The following is a 20,834-nucleotide window of genomic DNA, read 5'->3' as shown; positions in this document are numbered from 1 at the left end:
ACAAAATGTATTTAATCGCATTAGATATACTTCTTGCACATTACTAAAAAATACGTTATCGCACCTTGTATCGTTTATATTTGAGACACGACGGCGAGGGTGAAAATCGTATATATTCCGGTTCAACTTTGCCATCACCCTCGATACTTGTATCGGCTGACATTGTTTTACGGCTCGTTGTTCCGTATGCCCCGGGAAAATTGTTCACTCGCGCTCGATTTGCCGCGAATATGGGCAGCCAAATATCCGATATATGATTTCCTAGAAAGAACGAAACTGCTCAACGTAAGCCGGGGAAACCAAATACGGACGTCATGGTACATAGCAGCGAGAGAAAGGATTCAGATAGCAGCGCCCGTACGTTTGCTCAGGATTGTAACCGTGACATCAAAAGTTTGCGGAATTTTTACTTTCTGAGAAAACGACGCGGACTTGCGATCGTGTGATCTTTTCTCCACGGAAGTTTAATTGAAACCTCCGCCTCTCTTATTGAATTTAATCTTCAACGTTGAATGTTTTGATGATAAACTTCAAAATTTACTTTTGAAAAAGACAATATTTTATTATTTTTTGACACATTCTCGAAATTCAATTCAAGATCACTGAAATCTCGTACCTAATTTTAAAAGAACTAGAGAAGAGATGAAACTTGTGTTTTCTTTCTTAGATATCTCTAATATGTTTCTTTCTTTATCTATATATTATTTAATACTATAATTAGTATACTTCTAAAATTTTGGTTGAGGATAAAAAATAAGCTTAGTAAAAAGTCTTAATAGCAAAAAGTCAACATGTGTAAGTTTAATTGCGCCAATCCAGAATTATCTTTGTTCATGAAAGAAAAATTGATTTTACGTCAAATATTCGGACATGCACATTATAAAATGCATCGAGACATGAAACATAACGGAAAGACACGGTGTCGTCCGCAAACTTCTTCGAGCGACGAAATTTCTGGTGACGAGGCCAGACTTGTTCATCTGTATCGAAGTGTATTTATATTTAAAATCCACTTGGATTCCTTGTTTTCTCTTTCCTTGGGCGAAAATCGATTTTCGATTCCGTATTCTGGCGGCGACACGTGCCGCGAGCGCCGCTCGTCATCCCGAGGGCTTCTCCAAGAAAATTGTCTGTCGCTTTTGCGACCGGAGCTTGCACCGTTTTCACCCTTCCGCGCGATGTGTAGCTTTGCGCCGCGTTGTTTGTTGAAGGCGAATCCGCGTCCTTCAATTTTTCCGATGTAATAAGGCTCCCATCGGGGATTTCCCGATCGCCGCGACGTGCGGCAAAATAATATTTCGGACGTACATTCAGTCGAGAGACTTCCACGTCTCCAGTAGTGTTTTGGTGGTATCGACATTTTCCTTTTGACATCTACCGTCCTTCGCGGACCTGGAACAGAATTATTTTAGTTAAACTTAATTTAAGAGAACAATTTGACGAATTAACGTTTTCATTTCTTATGCAATATTTTATTTTAATCGCAGTTTGATTTGAACTAGATTTGAAAATAGGATAATCGATTCTTATAAATAATTACGAACTATTTAATATAATTAGCAACATATCAAGTTATTTTTTTAGCCCATTAAATGAATTACATATGAACACGTTAAATAACATAAAATGATGTAACTGTTATATATGTATCTATAATATAGGAATGTTAATAATTTAATATATATGTATATTTATTTCTTTATACAAGATTTTATGTATATATATAATTAATTTCGTGATTTTCATATATATATGAGCAATATGTCAACATTGAAAAAAGTTTCGAAGAACGTTTCTGAAATCAATGATTGATTAAATGTTGGTCCTCTAGACCGGCGAGTATATTGAACGAGTAAACATATCGATAGGGTAGAATTTAGAGAAGTAGCGAGCTCACTTGCGGTTATCGTCAACGAGGACGGAAATTCGCGTGTCAAGCTGTAATTCCGCTTTTCCTGCTGCGGTCGTAATTCCGTCCAGCCTTTAACCGGAGAAATTAAAAATCACGAGGAAAAAAAAGAATCCAATCCAGTGCGTTTACGCGCGCTGTAAAATCTCTCGGCAATCGTCGAGTCCACAGAGTGCCCTGTCGCAAGAGTTTTCTACTACAAGTCTTTCGGCGAACGTAAATTTTGCTCTCAATCAAACTTTAGCTGCACGCAAGGTATTTTCTTAATTCGCTGTATAAATTACATAAATATTTACATCCCGATTTAAATGTCTAAAGTTAGTAATTGAATAAATCTATGAAGGAACTGAAGGATTATGCACTAAAAATTTCCTCATATCTCTAAATTGTGATTTTTTAAATATGATTTTGTTTACGGAAAGAACGATTTTATTGAAGTATCTAAAAATTTAGCTAAATACAGATCTGAAAATAATTCTGTTGCATCATCAAAATAATTATAATAGGTCGCTGAAGTATGAGGATAATGCTGCAAAAAATTTGGGCATTTTTTAGCAATCAGTTTCAGTGTTCTACATAATTATTTTAATGATGCAACAAAATTATTTTCAGATCTGTATCTAACTAAATTTTCAGATACTTCAGCAAAACTGTTCTTTCCGGCAGAGTATTCATTCAGCTTACAAAAGTAATAATAAAAAAATAACCAAGGCGGAATGAAAAAACGACCGACCGAAATGTACGATGGAGTTTGCGAGGGATGTTTTTCCGGTCATTAGTCGCCGTTCTCCGTGGTTGTTGGTTTCCCGCGCGGCAAGAAGACGGATCATTAAGAAAGACATTGTCGTCATTGTCATCTGGCAGAATTATAAAAGAATCGTATGCGGAAGATGCTCAGGAAGAATCTCCGATATCAATGCTGTCTGCACCGTCTGCACTTCTCTGTTTACTTGCGCATCGTATCTTACGATCGCGCTCGCATACCGACGATTTAGCACAAAGTAAGAAGCATGAGAGACTATTTGGAGAGAAAAAGAGGAAGAAGAATATATTCAAGACGGAAAAACGAGAAGGGAAAGAAAAAAGAGTATTTTTCATGAAGAACATTGTCATGTCTGTCAAGAGAAACAAATCATATTAAACTGGAGAAGTAACATAGAATTTTGTGCGGGTACTTATACATAACACTATGGAAAATAACAGTTTGTCTGTAAAATTGAAAAATAATTTCTGAATTTTAATAATATCTGAAAATAATAGATATGTATTTATGAAGTAAATTATAGAACAAAATATTTATAAAGTAATTTATGGAAAAAGTTATTTATAAAGTAATTCATGGTTTTTACCAGAAGAAGAATCTCTATAAGAATATTTACATCCCGTATATATGTGTCATAATTTTGCCTGTTTTATTCATTTAAATTAATATATATGTGTAAAATAATACATTTTTATGCGTTATTTAATTTAAATAAAATTATAATAGCAGTTTTTAAAGAAAAATATGAGAAAGAATTAATCTCATTACCATATCATTCGTTGATTTTAGCTATACTGTAATTAATACATTTAAGTTTAATTTTAGACGAAAGTAAAAAGTCAGTTATCAATATTAATAAGATTAAAGTTAATTTTATGGAAATAATATTTTAAGTATACGACGTATAATTGATTTTATTGGATAGAAAGTAGTAGAGGAAATAGATATATAGTATAACCACATCTTTAGATAGAATGACTCGACGCGCGCGCGTCGTGTCTGAGAACGCGACACGAAGGTTGCATACAAACATCATCCCCGACAATAGATTCTCTGGGGAAGAAAGCGGAGTATCATCCGCGTCGGGGGCCGCGCCGGTGCCATCCTCCGATTCCGCCGTCGATTCCGCCGACGCCCCGAGTACAACAGCGTGAAACAGCTGAGCATTACCGAAAGTAGCGCGGAATCTCGCGCATCAGAAGCTCGAATTCCTGAACCGCAATTTCCTTCTCTTCTTCTGTCTCTTTGCTGCGCTACCACCCTCGTTCTCTCTCTCTCTCGTTCGCTCCTCACCCTCTGCCTTCCGGAAAGACGAGGCGCCGTCTCATCTCCGTCACGCCGTTAAACGCTCTCTCCTGCCAGAACGAACGCTCATCCGATTTCCTCCTTCTCTTCCGCGCCTCGCGCTTTGTGTTCCGTCGATCCGGAATGAGAGTCGGCTTATTTGCCGATGAACGAGGCGGGGCACGGCAGAGACGTCGTTCTATTTTTCGGGACACGGTTCGTCGGTATTTTGGATTTCCCTATTTATTGTACGGCGTCACGCTTCGATTTTCCCGTTTACGCCGCGCGTTACGCCACGAGTTTTCCCATTTGCTCCGCCAAGCGCAATCGGCGCCCGTTTTCTTATTCCGTACCGATATTTCTAATTCTTTCGTTGGTATACCACCTTCATACGGGAATAGTTATTCTTCTGTTTCTTCTTTTTAGAATAAAAGTAGAGTGTGGAACAATCGGGCTATTTCATTGTCAGAACTCATATTTAATCTGTGTGAAAAGTTTCATATTATTTTAACTTTCTTTTTTGGAAACTTTTTATTCTACACACATGCTACAGACATGTGCTTTTAATTTATTTTTAATCTTGCAAGACCTTGCAATACCCTCAAACTCAAAAATATATACGAATATACAAAATTGATTACAATTATTGTGCTCTGAACATATCGAACGGGCAATGTAAATGTCGGAAAATTTTTTGTACTTTTAAACTATTTATATGTGCAGGTGTCTATATTTTCCATTGAATTTTGTGGTATTTTTATACTCATTGTCAGTAGGTATTATACTAGTTTCATTTCCTTATCATATATTTATAATTCTATATTGGTCGCGGTTCGGAGATTTTTTTAGTTTAGTTAGAACTATCTGACATCACTTTCGTATCGATTGGAACTTCAGCGTTTTATTGTCATGGAAATAAATATCACAAAAAATTCAGCGAGAGTTTCGATTTTATATGTATACAATCCTTGTGCTTTTGTTATTTCGGTACGCGTTACGTTACGGATTGGGGATTGGTAATCAAGATAATAGTTCAACAGGGCGATAACAATGAGGTAATTCACGCCGTTGTCGGTTTTATAGGTATTTCATTCTTAACCATGTCATCTCGCTCGGAATTCCAACTCGTTGCCACCTAATTTAAACACGCGACGAAAGTAGCGACCATTAGTACATAGCTCAATTTACTGCGCTATACTGCTGCATCAATACCGCAAGTTATTCCAGTTTGGAACCGGAAAAGCCGGTGTTATGCCTTTTATGCAAAGTAATGCAACGAAATGTCGTAGTCGACAATGTTAACACAGGCGGACATTGATATCGTTCCAATCGCGTCAATAATATTGCTTCACTTGCATCATGTATGTGTTCTCTAAACTGTAAAAGTAACATTGAAATGTGGAGTTACGAGTAACATACCGCATGAAAGAATAGAGGTTTTTTTTTAATGACAGAAGCTCCATAATATCTTTTTACGAGTGCAGATTTACTAGCTGGCTCCATCTAGCCTTCCAACACGCTTTAAATGCAACAGGAAAGTAGCCTTTTTTTACGACCCCGTTACATTTACGTACGTTACAGCGTTGCTGTTAATGCAAAGGCGCTATTTCCGACTCGCAATCCGGTATTCCCCGGACCGGAGAATTAAATTTTTTACGCGTAACGATGCGCTATAACGTCATTTCTTTAGCAAGTCTCGATAAAAATGCATTAACCCATTACTGACCGATCTCGCGCATGTGTCCGTGCGCAACGTGCAACACGGTGTGAAAATTTCATCGCTCGTGCGGTATTGTGCCGCAGCCGTCGATACCGAGAAGGTGGGCCGTGCACTATGCACGGCGGCGCCGCTAGTATAACCATTATTGGACAATTAATTGCGCAATGTCAATAATGCAACGCCTACGTTTAATTATAAACAGGGAAAGCGCCCGTGATCGATTTAATTATGTTACATCGCCATCCGCCAGAAATGGCGATACCAATCGAGACTAATGCGTCGGAAATTGGGTTCAATCAGCGCGCAAAGAGAGATTGGAGAATGAACATCCGGTCTATCTATTTGGATACGGCCGACGGTATTCTCGATTTGTCGAAACCACAACAACGTTTTACGATCGGCGATCGCCGATAACCGATTAACAGCCGTTCGCGGTTTCGATCTTAATTATTTCCGCCAGCGAAAGTTTCGATTAAGCTATACGCGATTCTCTTTTTCTCTCGAAAGACTTTTACGATTGATAAATAAATCGCGCGAGAGTTAAGAATTTAAAGTTGAGCTGAAACGTTCGTCGGTTAAAAAGAAATTGGAAAAATCGGTCGCAAATTTTTATTCAAATATTTATTCGCAAATATTGCCCGCACGCTGCATTCTCGCGTTACTCAGCGCCGTTCGAGAGTGATCGTTCGAAAGACGTCCAATTGCTTCGCTAGATCTCTCATCGTGATCCACGTTCCTGATATTATTTCTTTAACGTCAGCACTTTCGTGCTGGTGCGTTTTTCCAGGTCGTCGCGCCGTCGGATAATTCCGGACGATCGTTTTTCCCCTTCACATCAGTGAAAAGCGCCATGGGAAACGGAATGGATAAGCGGCCGATGTCGTTGACGTTATTCTAACGACAATGATATTGCGTATGTTTCCCTTCGACGCGTTTTGCTCCGACAAAGAACTATATAAAATTTAACATGATTATCGCAGTAATTTCCCCATTATCCTCACGCTGGCGAATCCAATATGAAGTTCTTATGTTTACAACAGCATGTTTAACTTTTTTAACAAGATATTTATTCTGTGCTAAAAGTTGAAGCTATAATTTTGTTAAAAATTTTGACAATTTGTTGATATGTATGTAATTTAGCGTGCGGTTTTTGATAATTTTATCGATTTGTGGAACACATAATATTTAGTCTTTCTTATATGCGAAATTTGTATTTTTTCTTTTTGCGGTCGCGCGTCTATTAGAAACATTCTGGTTGCTTTACGTGCAATGCGCGTGGTGATTGCGCCGATAAACGAACGGCGAGCATGCAGACGGTGTAAAACCGAGGGTATAGCGAAAGAGTAGGGGAGGGGGAGGGGGAGAAATGTTTCGGGGGTATTGTTTCTCACACGTGGTAAACGATATTTGCTTTTTGAGCGGTCACTTTGCCGACCAGTAACGGGCGTATATATTATTTTATGGTTAAAGCCTCTATATAGTTCATCGAAACCGCACACCACGCTGGTTACTAAAAATGTTTTTGTACGTTTGACATGACGGGGTCTTTCTAATTTTGTGTGTCACAAACTTTGTGTCGAACACGTACGTGAAAGATCGCAAAATTACCTATATATAAGAACCTATTCTTTTATTTTATTTTACAGAAACTACACGTTTTTTTTTAACGCGAGACATACAACATTATCTATATTTCATCCGTTTCATGCTATGTTTTATATTTCTCTTTTCTCTTTTCTGTTTTACTCGCTTATTTCTCTCGGTGAATGATTTTTTGATGTTTCTTTTGCCGTTAGATGTCAAGCTGTCAATATCGGACTCATCACAGAGTCGAATTTGCGTTCACGATTTATATAGGATTGGCAATCAATCAGCATCGCAGAAAAACGACATCAATGCCTGCGATATGTCTAGATTTTGTTTTGTTTTGTTTTTCCAAAGAGTCTTGTTTCGTATATGATGTTTTATTTATTTTTTGTCTATATATTATTATTTACTAAACGTCAACGTATATATTTAAAAGTAATATTTTTAAATTTTCAATAAACAGAGTATAAAATTTCATCTAGTTTATAGCATTGCGAAATATTGAGAAGTAGCTTCGGTAAATGTCAGATAACACAATTTTGTTTATAGAATCTCTAAATATTTGAAATTATTGCTATCTGGTACACTTTCGTTTATTTTAGCATGAAAACAGATAAATAGCGACGTTGACTCGAGGCTATTTCTTTTCGATTTACCATCTATAAACATAAAGCATAATTGAATGTAGGGATTTTATGCGCTTTAATTCGCTTTGATTTGGGAATTTGGAGCGTCAAATCTCGCTTTTCTCACTCCCGTGTTATTTTAACGTTGTCATCATATTTATATTTAAGCATATCATTGTCGAATACACAATGATTATATCCGCGCCGCGTCGCATTTGCAATAACGTTAACGCATACACGACGGCATCGACGGTGATGGGGTTGAATAGGGGATCGTAGCAACGGTATTGGCGATACGTGGTCGGCATTACGTAACGAGAGCCCGTTCACGATCGAGGATTTTGCGGCGGAGGGATATCCCGACGAGCGGACGACACGTGAGTGAACGGACCGCCGCACACGCACCACGAATGCACCGGCGATACAATTTGAGCGATATTCTCTCCATGGCCTGCCAGCGATTCCCACCTGCTCGTATCCCCGCGTGCGTGCGTGCGTGTGCGTGAATTTTGCGCGTGTGTCGCGGTGGGATAACGGATTCTATAACGTTAAAGTAGAAAGAAGACGGAGCAGCTTTTTTTTATTGGATATAAATGGAGATCGTAGATCTGATATTAGTAAATGAATTAAATGTACGTGAATCGTTTAAAAGAAAGAAAATAGATATTTGTAATGGCTTCCAAATATAAATAGCAGCTATATAAAAATATCTTAGAATAGGAACAAGAAATCTCAATTTCTTGCGGTCTTTCTTTTGTATTTATATATTCTGTTGTTTACGAATAATGTTTGCTTATCTGATAAAATTGGAAGCAAAAGACAATTTTGTTTGATAAAAGATAATTTTAAAACGTGCGAGAAAGAGGAACATCTTTCTTTATTTTACAAACAGTTTGCACCTTTTCCTCAGTTATTATCAATCACAGAGCCCTAAATATACTTCTGTATATATTCCGCGGCGAATGAATGCAACGTCCCAAAAAAATGCAAGAAACTTAAAAAATTGACTTTTTCCTCGTTCCTATATCTTCTCTTCACTCCCTTTTTCTCACGTTAAATCTTAACTTGCCCGTGTGCGCGATGACAACTTACAAGACTATGCATCCGCTGGGAACATCCGCGTATGTCGCGTATAGGTATAGCTATAGCGATAACCCGCAGGTCACCGCGAGACATTCTTCAGCGGTTTGATTTAGTGGCCCTCTCAAACTACGCCGCCAGCCCTTCGCCCGCTTATCTAGCGCTGTTCAGAACGCTTGTACCCCCCGCCACCGGGGGGGGGTTCTGCAACCCCCGTTACAATACACGTCCGTGCCTGCAGTTTACTACTATGAAACGAATCGGAAGTGTTGCGGAAGTACGCGCGCGCGCGCGCACGACGATCTAAAGGCGCGTACAAACCGCACGTTTCACGAGAAGAATAAGTTTGCGCTGCTATACAGACGTGTTCTCGGTTGCACAGAACATACACGTTGCGCGGAATACGGTTCGACCGTTGGTTCTCTAACTCGGACGTATTTCGGAATTACCCTTTATCTCCTCTCCCTTCGAGCACTGACCAAATGCTACTATTTGGCTAACCATTTGGTCAAACGATCGCAAAGAGAATTCAATAACAGTTGATTGAAGAATTCGGCAGCGATGTTTGATCTAGTTTAAAGGCGACCACTTACAATTAGAGACGCGCGTGGTTTTAATAGCAAAGAGAGACGACTGATTAATTTAAAGGATAATTTATTTAAAAGATGTATTTATCTATTTGACGTTATATTCTCATACATAAGAATTTCACAGTAAATTCCGATATATGTATAGAAATATAATTTTGAAGCAATATTGTTTAATAGCATTTTAACTTCAATTTATTGTAAGTCCGCTTTTTATAATCACGAAGAAAACATGGAGAAAAAAGAGAAATGATCAAATTAAGATGAAAATTAACTGAGGATGGCACCCCCGCTTGTAGATTAACTAATTTAGGCGATCACTTTTAATAATTCAGAGCACGCTGGAGCAACATTTCGGGTTAGTGTGCACGCGCCTTAACGCGAGCTTGTTGCAGACACGGGATGATGAATCGCTCGCTCTATCTCTTCTTTAGATCTTATGACTCCGCGCCGTGACGTACTGAATCCCGCGGGAGCTCGGGCTCGATAAATAAAGTGGATTTAAGTACGCCATCAAAGCGCGTTCAGCTCCCTGAAAGAAATCATCTTGATGTTACAATTAAGTTCGCCGTATAGTTATCGTCCGCCGTCAGATTTTTCCTCGCCCATACACGTTCGCGAAATCCTTATAGAAGTTAGTCACGCTGAAAACGGCGTGGGTCAGCTTTCAAAAAATACACGAGAACGTATGTATGAGTGTCTACGTATGTATGAGTAAGAGGCTTCCGCTACGGGCTATCCGACTCCTACCGTATTAATCTTTAATGACTGGACGTCCCTTTGACGTGTCTTCAATGTTTTTTTTTACTAAGGTGATAAAAATAAATGACGAGGCAGTTTTAAATCCGTAATTCCTTTAGGATCTGAAATTAATTAAATTCGTAAAAATGTAATTTTTTTTAAATATATAATTTACGATTTTACTTGATTAAAACTTGATCATCTGCATCGGTCTTTCTCGATATCTATTACGCCCTCCACCCGACGAGGTGTATTTGTAACTAACTTTTAAATTAGAATTTCATTCAGACGCGAAGTACATGTCGAATTAAATGAAAAACGTTTTGTTTTACGGTACAATTGACGTCTTTCCGCGCTTGGTTGTACCACAATTTTCTCGCAGATTGCGCCCGTTCCGTACGTTCCGTATACAGGACGCTTTGTCCTGACATTTCCGTTCAGGCTTATAACAGATCTCGCTCGCTCGCCCGCCTCGGCTGGCATATCTATTTCACCGTTTACTCCTAAGGGCGCTACGAGTCCCAGAGTATTAATAAATTGCGCTGCATTGTGCTCCGCTCTATGCCGGTTCCCACCTCCGCTTCCTGCACCCTCGTTCTCATCCGTTTTCTAGCTCGTCTTTTTACTCCTGCCCGTGCGCAGCTGCCGCGACGAGTATCTCCTATCGGGATTACCGGCGGCGCGTCGGAGGACGCGAGCGAGAACGCGACGGCACTATCGCTTCCGGAAAGCTACCGGATGGATTTAAGGGATTTTAGGAAGATCGCCAAGGTCGGCGCGGATCGAGGATTTGGCTAACGCCGCGAGTGACGCACGATTTCACCCCACGCTCGAAGGAAACGTTGATCATCGCCGGGGAAACTCTACCGTCTTTCGGCAACTGATTTACCTTAATCTCGCATTCGATCCCGCTACCGAGAATTGCATCACGAAAATCGACCGAGAACGTTACGCGTATACTTTGTTGATTTTTTTAATTACGCTGATTTTGTATGTTTTTTTTAATTGACGTCACCTGCAGTCGTTCGGATTGAGTCACTTCGTGCTGGGTGAATTCGTTCACAATGGAACGTTATACAAAGGCGGCGACGATCTGAAGATTCACGCGGTAGTTTCTACGCTAATCGCGCCGGAAACAAATCAGTTCAATTCGCCAACGTCTTCCTACGCTTTATGGCACTGTCCTCCAGCTTGGAAGTGAGGCGTTAATGGAGCGGATGACATAGAGCCAGGGAAGCAGGTCGGAGGGGGACTATCACTCATAGGGCCGGTAACAAACGCACGGGGAAAACTCTCTTCTGTAGAGTCTCCGAGTCTCCATGACGGTGGAGGATCGCGTCAAAGTTGGGCGCTTTGTCATTTTTAGTAGCGACGACGTGACTTCGCGTTTATGTCGTCACCTTCATGAAGAAAGTCGATCGTTAGTAATATATCTATAGGAGGAAGTCTGCGTATTCGAAAATTCAAAATTTTGAGAACTTATATGATGGGAATATAAAATATTTTAGAACTACTGATAAATGATACCGTATGTATAATGCAGCATAAATTCTGTGACGAATTTTTACATAGAAATGACAGTAAATTACTTTTAAATATTATATACTTAAATCTCTTAATATTGATTAAATTTTATGTTTTAATTATAATTAAAATTTCTTAATTAAGTTAAATCGAATGTTAATTAGATTTCTCTGTTACAAACCATTGTCGCAGTAAATCTATCAATTGACTATTTTACGATTTGTCAAAAAAATTTTGCAAACGTGTGAGCTAAAGCGGAGAGAGTTTTATAGGATACATCGTGTCTCGAGTTTTGAGTTAAATATTATTGGCGACGGCCTCGTTTCCGACGGCCGCGAAATAATCGGGAATATTATCAAAATTCCACATGGTCGAGCGAGAATTTTGGTGGACGCCAGTTCGGCCGCGCTTCGGAAGGAAGACGCCCTCGGGCGAGTCCTTGACCCGCCCTTGTGAAATTTGCGTCATGAAGCCAACAAGCGTGCCGTGCACAAGTTGGACGTAAAATTGCCGGCGGAATACGGAAATATGCGAAACGGGCCTTCCGGCGTCGTCGCCAGCCGAGTTATAACGCCCGCTGGTGAAACTGGCGAGAGGCATGCTCCATCACGTCCGCGGAATATCTTCGAGAGATAGCGATAGTCTCGCATTTCCTTCCGCGCTTCGCTCCTTTTTCGCTATAGCGTAGCTCGAAGCATAGGCATACACGCAAGCCGAAATTTTTTACCAGTCGAAGTCGATTCTTGGCACAAAAAAAAATGTTAAAGAATTCACGGTTTAAATAAACAATTGAAAATGATTAATTACATTTCAAACAAAATTAAATTGGGTAAATAAGACCTTAATATTCTTTTAATCTGTATTTAGAAAAAAAAAACAATTTATTTATTGGTTGGATAATAATTAAAATTTGATATAGAGTGTAACATTGCGAGGAAAGTATTAAATGAAAAAAAGATGAAAAAATTTTCAAGTCTCTGAAGTATAGTCTTATTATAAGGTAAGAGCAAGTTCACAGTTTTTCAAATAAACTCACACGATATACATCGCTGTTACTGAAGAGATAAAAATGGCTAAAGTGAAAGAAGTAGGGCAAGTAATCCTCTTTCACACGAAAGATAACTCGAGATTGAGGGGAGCAAGTGATGCACTTTGCCGCTCTTGGGGCTACTTAGATCCTCGCGAAGTCCGAAGAACGTCGAAGTAGCTGTCTCGAGCTCACCGCGAAAATTTCGGGTAAAACTCGATGGTAAAATAAAGCGCGCGCGCGCTTTCTCTCTTTTTTCCGAATTGCGCCCGAGTTCCTTGCGAATTGCTCTTCAATTTTCGAGCCGCGGCTCCGGAAGGAAGGCGCCGTGGAAGAATTTCAAGTAGGCGACACGTGTAAAGCATCGGCGGCGCAAAAACAGCTCCGGGAAGTGATTCTATACTTCGTGGCGCGATGCAGTTTTGGTTGATTCCCGTTCCGGCTAAGTTCCGGTAAACTCCGCCGGCGAAAGTTGCGCCGTTTCGGGAGCCTTTATGGGATCTTACGACTTCCTCTTGAAGTGTCGGATCGTATCAGAGTAATGTTGGAAGCTGTGCTTGTAAATCATAGACACATGTCGTTGTTTGCGCAAAACATCGCATCATATACAGTTTATTTAGTGTAAAAGAATACAATGTAGTAACGCAGAGTAAGAGGGACAATATTGTATATCAGTTTTACTCTTTTTTGATCAAATTCAAATTTATTTAAATTCAATTTAAATCCAATGTAAATTCCGTTCTTTTCTTTAAGGCCAGTTAGCCTATTTTGAAAGGTATACTTACCTAAGAGAAATAAATAAAAATATATGACTTAAGAAAATTTTCTAGACAGAAAAGAGACAATTTTTCTTTAGTTTTTTACGGAATATTAATACTGAATAGATGAAAATAACGATATCCGACACTATTAGCTTTAACATTATCTGCTTCTATTTTTTGTGACTAATTTTGGATAAATATCTGGTGATATAATTAAGATTCGCGATCTCTGAATAGCGGACCAACGATTGGAATAGCTTATTAATTATTTTCGACACGCGTAACATTATTGGAGCGTGGCTACGCTTAGAATTATCGACAATCACTTTCATCGACCAAACTGAAACGTCGCCATCAGTCTATAACGTCGCGTAGTGTTGCGCTATAGATATAATTACAACCGTCTGGCGTTCAATAAGCTGCCAATTATCTCTAATGGATCGCGTTAAACTTCTAAAATGAGAGGCAATGTTATAAGCGCCGTCGTGCATATCGTTCGTTATAATGTTAATTTTCGATTCAGTAATCTCTGCTCGCTAAATCCAAAAACAAAAGTCTTTGATATACCTGAATATGTTATCGACAAATAATATTTGAAAAATCAATTATCGACGCTCATGTTACTGATAATTTTATCATTATTGATATAGCGAAAGAGTTTCTATCCAATTAATTCTTAATATTGTTAACGTCAATGAAACATGCTACCGAAATTACATAACAAATAATAATTTGTACTAATTGTACTAATAAATGTAATATTATCTGAAAACTTCGATGTATAATTTTTCAATGATATACTTCCAAAACTTGTATCAATTTAGTTCTACATTATTTTACATTATTATTTGGCGTTGTTAGATTAACAAAAAAAAAAAAAAAAGAAATTGGATGTCTCATGGGCGAGCAGAGCGCGTCGGAGGAAATATTTATAGTCTGCAGAAAACACCGCGATGAATGTAGACGAGATTTAGCAAGTTCCGTCATATAATTCAGGAACGACACTTCGGGAGTTACCGCCAAACTTGTATGAGTCGAAACGATATCGAGTCGCGCAAGACCATCGAAACGCCATCGTGAAGTCGGGAGAGGGAAATTTGCGAGCACCCTTTTGCCTCTTCATGTTTACGTTCGCACGAGGACACGATGCCGGTCCCTCTCGAATCACGCTCTCGAAGTCAGGAGAATAAGAACGCTTCATTTCTCTGTTTCAGATCGGCGCCCTGAAGAATTATTACCTCTTCTCTCACAAGCGACTGCACAAGAGATCCCTCACTGCGAGCGAACCGCATCACAAAGCGCTCAGGGATGAGCCACGGGTAAGTCGACGCATCTTTGTATTCTGCTAATTAAGAGACATTAATTACGAGATGCACGCGGGAGCAAGATTTTGCTTTATACTCAAAGAGAATAAGACGCGATGTTTACGCGAGTCGTGGTGGATTTACTACGAGGTCTGTGAGACGAAGGAAAAATTTAATCAGCTTGCAGTTATCGTATTAAGGACTTTGTTCTTATCGTATTAAGGGCTTTGTTCTTGGGCAAAAAGAATTATAATTAACATAAAATTTACGCGTGAGGAACGAAATGATGAAACGTGCAGTCGTAAAAGAGACAGAAACATATGTACGAGTAATTAGGGTAAAATATTTGTAATCATAAATATATACATCTTGCATTTAAAAGCAGACGTCTTACAAATGTATTGGACAGTTGACGCGTTAACAATCCGACATCTACGATTGTAACGATCATTTCGGGCAGAAAATTCATTGCCACGAGCGCCGTTAAATCACTCGGTAAAACTCGAACTCTTCACGATCGGTCAGCGCAAAAACGGCCTGCGTTTCGACAAACAGCTTAATTGGCCGATTCCGAAAGGCACGCTAACGATCGATCGCGCGACAAATGCACGTTCTGGCAAGTTGAATGTTTGTCCGATACGAAAGAAGTCTATGATAGAATTGTAAAATTAAGGTTTATACAAAGATGACAACGTAATAATTTTCTGAAGATAAAATATAATATCGTTGATATTTAATGATTTTTCGATAACCAAATTGGTCAAATGCATATTTGCACCAATTGTTTTAAATATTGATTTTAACTTTACGAAATTGTTATAATCGCGCTGTTTAATTTTATCGGGGAAAAAAATGCTGTTTTATTTTTGCAATAGAATTGGGAGAAGAGGAAGGACATTGGAAAAAAATATGGAAACAGTCAATAGAACCTACAGAAAAAATGCAAGAAAGGATGAATTCTGTATTGAGATGTTTTGAAAACAAGCTATGCAATATGCGTTGCATAAACAGTCACATCATAAAAATGTTGTCTTTTTTCTCAGTATGTGTAGCTCTTGTGCCTTCAAAAAATTATTTTCCCGTTTACATGCAGTTTTCTATCACTAAATATTCTGTTACTGTGACAGAATATTCAACGGTAACGGTACACCTCACAAAGGGTCGCGAAATGTGCCTTCCTTTTTCGATTGACCAAAAACATGTTTTTGTTTGGTTCTGGTCTAAATTTTAATTAGCGCTGTGGCAAAACTTTGAACTTTAGAAAAAATTCATAGGCAAGGATAGAAATTTGTTTTACAACTTCGTCAAGCGAGATATATTTTCTTACGGCAGTAAATTGGTTTTAACATTTAATCCCAATAATTTTAACGTGTGTATTTTTCCAAATGTTATCATCTCTGATGAAAAGAAACACGCTTACGGTAATAAATCATAAATCCGTCATAGCCTTAAATAGTTTATGAAATTCCGTCCTTGCACCTGTAGATTTTTTCCGAATTTTTCACTATAATATCACTTTAGTACTCGCGCGGGAAATACCTGGTGGTCGCTTTAAGTGCACTCTCGGTGAAGCCTCGTCGTCCCTTCTCTCACGAGGACGTGGCAAAATATCTCACTGTTTCGAGAGACAATATTGTCGCCGCGTTTTCCGCCATTGTCTCCTCGTCTCGATAAGCTCTTTCTCGCGGGTGAAAATTACGGAGTAGTATAGGGTAGACGAAGCGCGGTCGGAAAAATATCGTGTCAAAGAGAGAGAGAGAAAAAAAGGAGGAACGAGAGAAAGAGAAACAGGGAAATGCAGATCTTCGCATGCATCGCGGGGGAGCGCGCGATATAGCATTAATTATGAGCTGCGCTCGCAGGGAACACGTTATCGCGGGGAAAATGCCATTTGCACGGGGCGAACGTGCGGGGGGTAATTTCCGCGCGAGATACATTTTTTTCCGAACGTCCCGCGCTCCAGAGATCGCTGGGATTTATGGCGGGCAAAGCCACGGATACGTGACCGGGAAATCTCTCTCGTTCTCCCGGCGATCGTGACTGGCTGCTTATTAATTGTGCAGCACGCTTAGTTAACCGCTTAATTGTTCGTTAAAAAATAGACGAGCGGTGTGTTTTATTTTGCACTTGCTCATGTTGGAAAAATGTCACGCGGCTCGTATCAATACAAACGAAACAATTACTGCGAATGAGACATAATAAATTGTTGACACCTTATTTCTTTTATTCATTTTTCTCATCGCGTATATCTCGAAATGTCTTGTATTATTTGAAAAACTGTTTCTCTGAAATATTGAAGGAGAATAAGTAATCTATACGGATAAATAATTCTTCACGTTTATGTTTGTATTTTGAATTTTACAGCTTTCTTTATTAGTATTATTAGATAAACTGATTAAATTTGAAAATTAAAATTCCGGGCTATATATCTAATTTTCCTTTGAAAGATAACTTGCTATCGGGATGACGATTTATGTCGGCGTTTAAATTTTATTTAGTTTTTCATGAAGAAGTAACCGGATATTTCACGTCCAGCGAAACAACGAGTGACTCGATAGTTTATTCGTTTGAAACATCGTATATAATATTTATGTTACACACAAAATGTACCTATATCTACATAAAATATAATATTTGCATTTCAATAGAAATTTATAAATATTGGTAATTAAAATTAACTGTAAACAGTAGCAAACTAACTTTTACTTAATTATGTGATTACAAAAGCTTTTTTCTTTTATAAGTTAGAATTCTTTTAATACGTGTACTTGACATTTTGACTTCTATTCTATCCACAACTGTTTATAATTCATAAGAGAATACGGCAACATCTGCTACTATTTTACTGCACGACTGCCATAACCGTTTGATTTTAAGGGACTTTTAGCATGTTCAATAATCGATTTGGCGCAGCACGTGTACGAAATTCTTATCTTCCACTCATTGTGTTAGTTTGAAAATTTCAGAAATTTCTGCATTGGCGCGCGCCTTCAATAAATACGATCAAACTAACTTGGTTGATTCCGACGTATTTGGAGCCTCGCCAAAATTACGTGAGATTCGTGAATCTGTCGGCGGTACCGGGCATCGAATCGCATTATTGCGTGTCCGGCTCCAGCACGACGATATGAATGAAACGGGAGAAATGCGGCGTGCACTAGAATTAAAGCTCGTTCCCCGAGGCGTTTTTCGGTGATTGTTCGATTTATGACCCTCGTTAGTCAATCTGCCCCGGTGAATTTTCCACGCAGATCGCAGTGCAGTATAGTTGTTTGGCCAATCAGTGGGAATAGTGGGATGATAAACAGCGGTGGTGTTTATGAGTATAGTTTTATATCTTAAAAAAGGATAAAAAGACAATTTTTTTTTCTCTTTTAATTAAAATTTTCTGTCTTTTAATTAAATTCTTCTGCTTAATTATTGACAAAATAATTCTTTGAAATAATACCAAACATAATGATGAACATTATACATTTTGTAAAAATATAAACGTCATAAATCTAAATTTTCAAAGTTTTGGAAAAGTAAATAGATAAAGGTGATGATGATTTAGTGGGTGTATATAGATATTGCTAATAAGTGGTTTTAATTTAAATCGTAATTCCTTTAATATTTCTGAATATCATCAATGTCTCGATATACTATAGCAATTATATTTAATTATATGAATTTCATTATAATATTAAAAGCTTATAATTACATGTAATTAATAATTCTTTATCCAAAGGCACTAAACTAAAATGCCTAACGTACTTTTGATATAACTTGCCCATTATATAATCAACATATTTTGTCCGGCAAAAAATCGACTGACGATACCGTTGAAATATTTCGCCGGACACCTCGGAAAATTTGCGACCGTTACCGGTTTACATCAGCATGTAATGTCGCGTGGGAAACTTAGTGCAACGACGTGAGAGATAACAAAACGTATTCTGGCGGCTAATGGCTTTCGGGTCGGTGTCCAAGTTATTCAAGTTTATAGCGCCACGACGTAACTCGAAGTCGATCATATAGAACCCGGTGGTGCAAGAAAAGGTTCGCTACAGAATCCGGTATATGCTTTCGGTTGCAGGTGCACTGGTTTCAGCAGCAGCATGAGAAGAAGCGCAAGAAGCGCGACTTCGGTGGCGCGTCCTACGCGTTCACCGATTACCAGCCCTTCTACCACGGCTTTGGTCCGCGTCCGCGGCAGGCCGCCCTGTTCCACCGCCAAAGAAACAGAGGCGTGCCACTTCAAAACCTGTTCACGGATCCGCTCTTCAAGGAACAGTGGTACCTGGTAAGTACATCTCGCGCCGTACAGACCGCCGCGACAGGATACGTGACGGGAATCGAACGAGAGAACTTCACGTGGTATCTAAGTCGCTCGACACTTCCGACTATTTCTTTCTCTTTTTCGAGAAGAGTCTATCGATGATGTCAGTTCGGAAAAATTTTTACGTTCATATATTTTCTGGCATTTTCTGATAAGAGAAATAACACATTGTAGCAATTGAAAATTATAATTAACGATGTACCTAATCCAGGGCACATTTTTGTAGCTAATCGATATGTTGTTTATTTTAACTTGAAGCAATGATAAAAGTAATGATAAAAATTATAGATAATTTTTATCATTACTTTTAAATAATTTACCCCATCAAAATAATTCTAGTAGGTCGTTGAAGTATGATGTTGTAAAAAATTTTGACATTTTAGCAATCAGTTTGAGTGTTCTACATAATTATTTTGATGGTGCAACAAAATTATTTTCAGATCTGTATCTAGCTAAATTTTTAAATACTTCAGTAAAACCGTTCTTTCCGTGCAGTAAGAGCATCAATATCCCGGCATAAACTTTCCTACCGTCATTTTGATTAGGCGACCTCAATCTACGGAAAATATCACAAATCTTAATTTATTAAATTAGTCGTTTAATCCTGACGTATCTCATTAATTAGACTAGAGATCGCATCTCGATTTTTAGCTGTGAGTTAATTATCCACCGAATTATTGCATATCTTACACTGTAATAATCGAGAGAAACGCAGCGGCGTTTACATTGCGACTCGATGCACTTAAACGAGGTACATATCTTGCGCAAAACGCTCACATAACTCGCATAACTCGGCTCGCGTAATCGTGAGCGAGTAAACAATTATCGCAGTAATGGTTCGGCGGGTCCCGTACAAACAGTCAATCAGCGTGTTTGTTATCCGATTAGCGGCCGCGACTAATGCGATCTTATTGAGCGAGAGCCTGTCGAATCGATCGACGGGCCCGGGCCGGCCTGAGATTTTATCGAAAACAACGCGCTTGAGGTTGTTTTAAACTTTAGACCTCTCTTCCACTTCACGATTCTGTCAGGCGGAACGTTGCACTTCCATTCCAATCGCGTGGCTTAATCGCTCCAAATTAATCCTTCAGACCGATCATTCTGGCGCATTAAACGCGTTAGAAAGATCGTGTTTCATTATTTAAAATGTTCAAGAGATTACCTTTAATTCTACGTTAATTGTACATGTTATCTGCAATTACGAGTTATAAATTAAAAGTAACTACGTCCTGTGTAAATTATTTATATCTATAAATTAACAATAAGGATTTTAGCCACAGTGGCTAGTTGGATTGAGTAAAAATCTTTGTTTAGAAAATTCCAAAATTTCTTTAACACTATTGAAGTTGCTATATTTACTTAAAAGAGCTCATGCATTTTATGTTCTCCATCTTCATTAATTTAAATATATAATTTATAAACGTATGTGAAATATAGATTTTATAACGTATAAATAAAAAATTAATTTTTTAAATAGTGAGAAATATATTGTAGATATAACGATGGAAAATGTTAAACGCGAGAAATCAGACTTTTCTGTATAAGAGCATAAATCTCGACACTTAGTGCATCGTGCGACCAGACTTGGTACTTATTTCTCGCG

At 38.5% G+C, this 20,834-nt stretch overlaps 1 protein-coding gene across 4 annotated transcripts in view; it reads left to right on the top strand.

The window, feature by feature from the left end:
- Fur2 (furin-like protease 2) overlaps nt 1–20,834 on the top strand; it is a 329,013-nt gene that overhangs the window by 290,901 nt on the left and 17,278 nt on the right. For all 4 annotated transcript variants that reach the window (XM_071789409.1, XM_071789408.1, XM_071789410.1 and 1 more), the window contains 2 exons: nt 14,824–14,928; nt 18,989–19,195. In XM_071789409.1, coding sequence (XP_071645510.1) covers nt 14,824–14,928; nt 18,989–19,195 — 312 coding nt within the window. The remainder of the gene's footprint in view (nt 1–14,823; nt 14,929–18,988; nt 19,196–20,834) is intronic.

This window comes from Temnothorax longispinosus, chromosome 9 (genome assembly GCF_030848805.1).
Source record: "Temnothorax longispinosus isolate EJ_2023e chromosome 9, Tlon_JGU_v1, whole genome shotgun sequence".
Lineage (NCBI taxonomy): Eukaryota > Metazoa > Arthropoda > Insecta > Hymenoptera > Formicidae > Temnothorax > Temnothorax longispinosus.
This window is presented reverse-complemented; position numbering and strand designations above follow the sequence as displayed.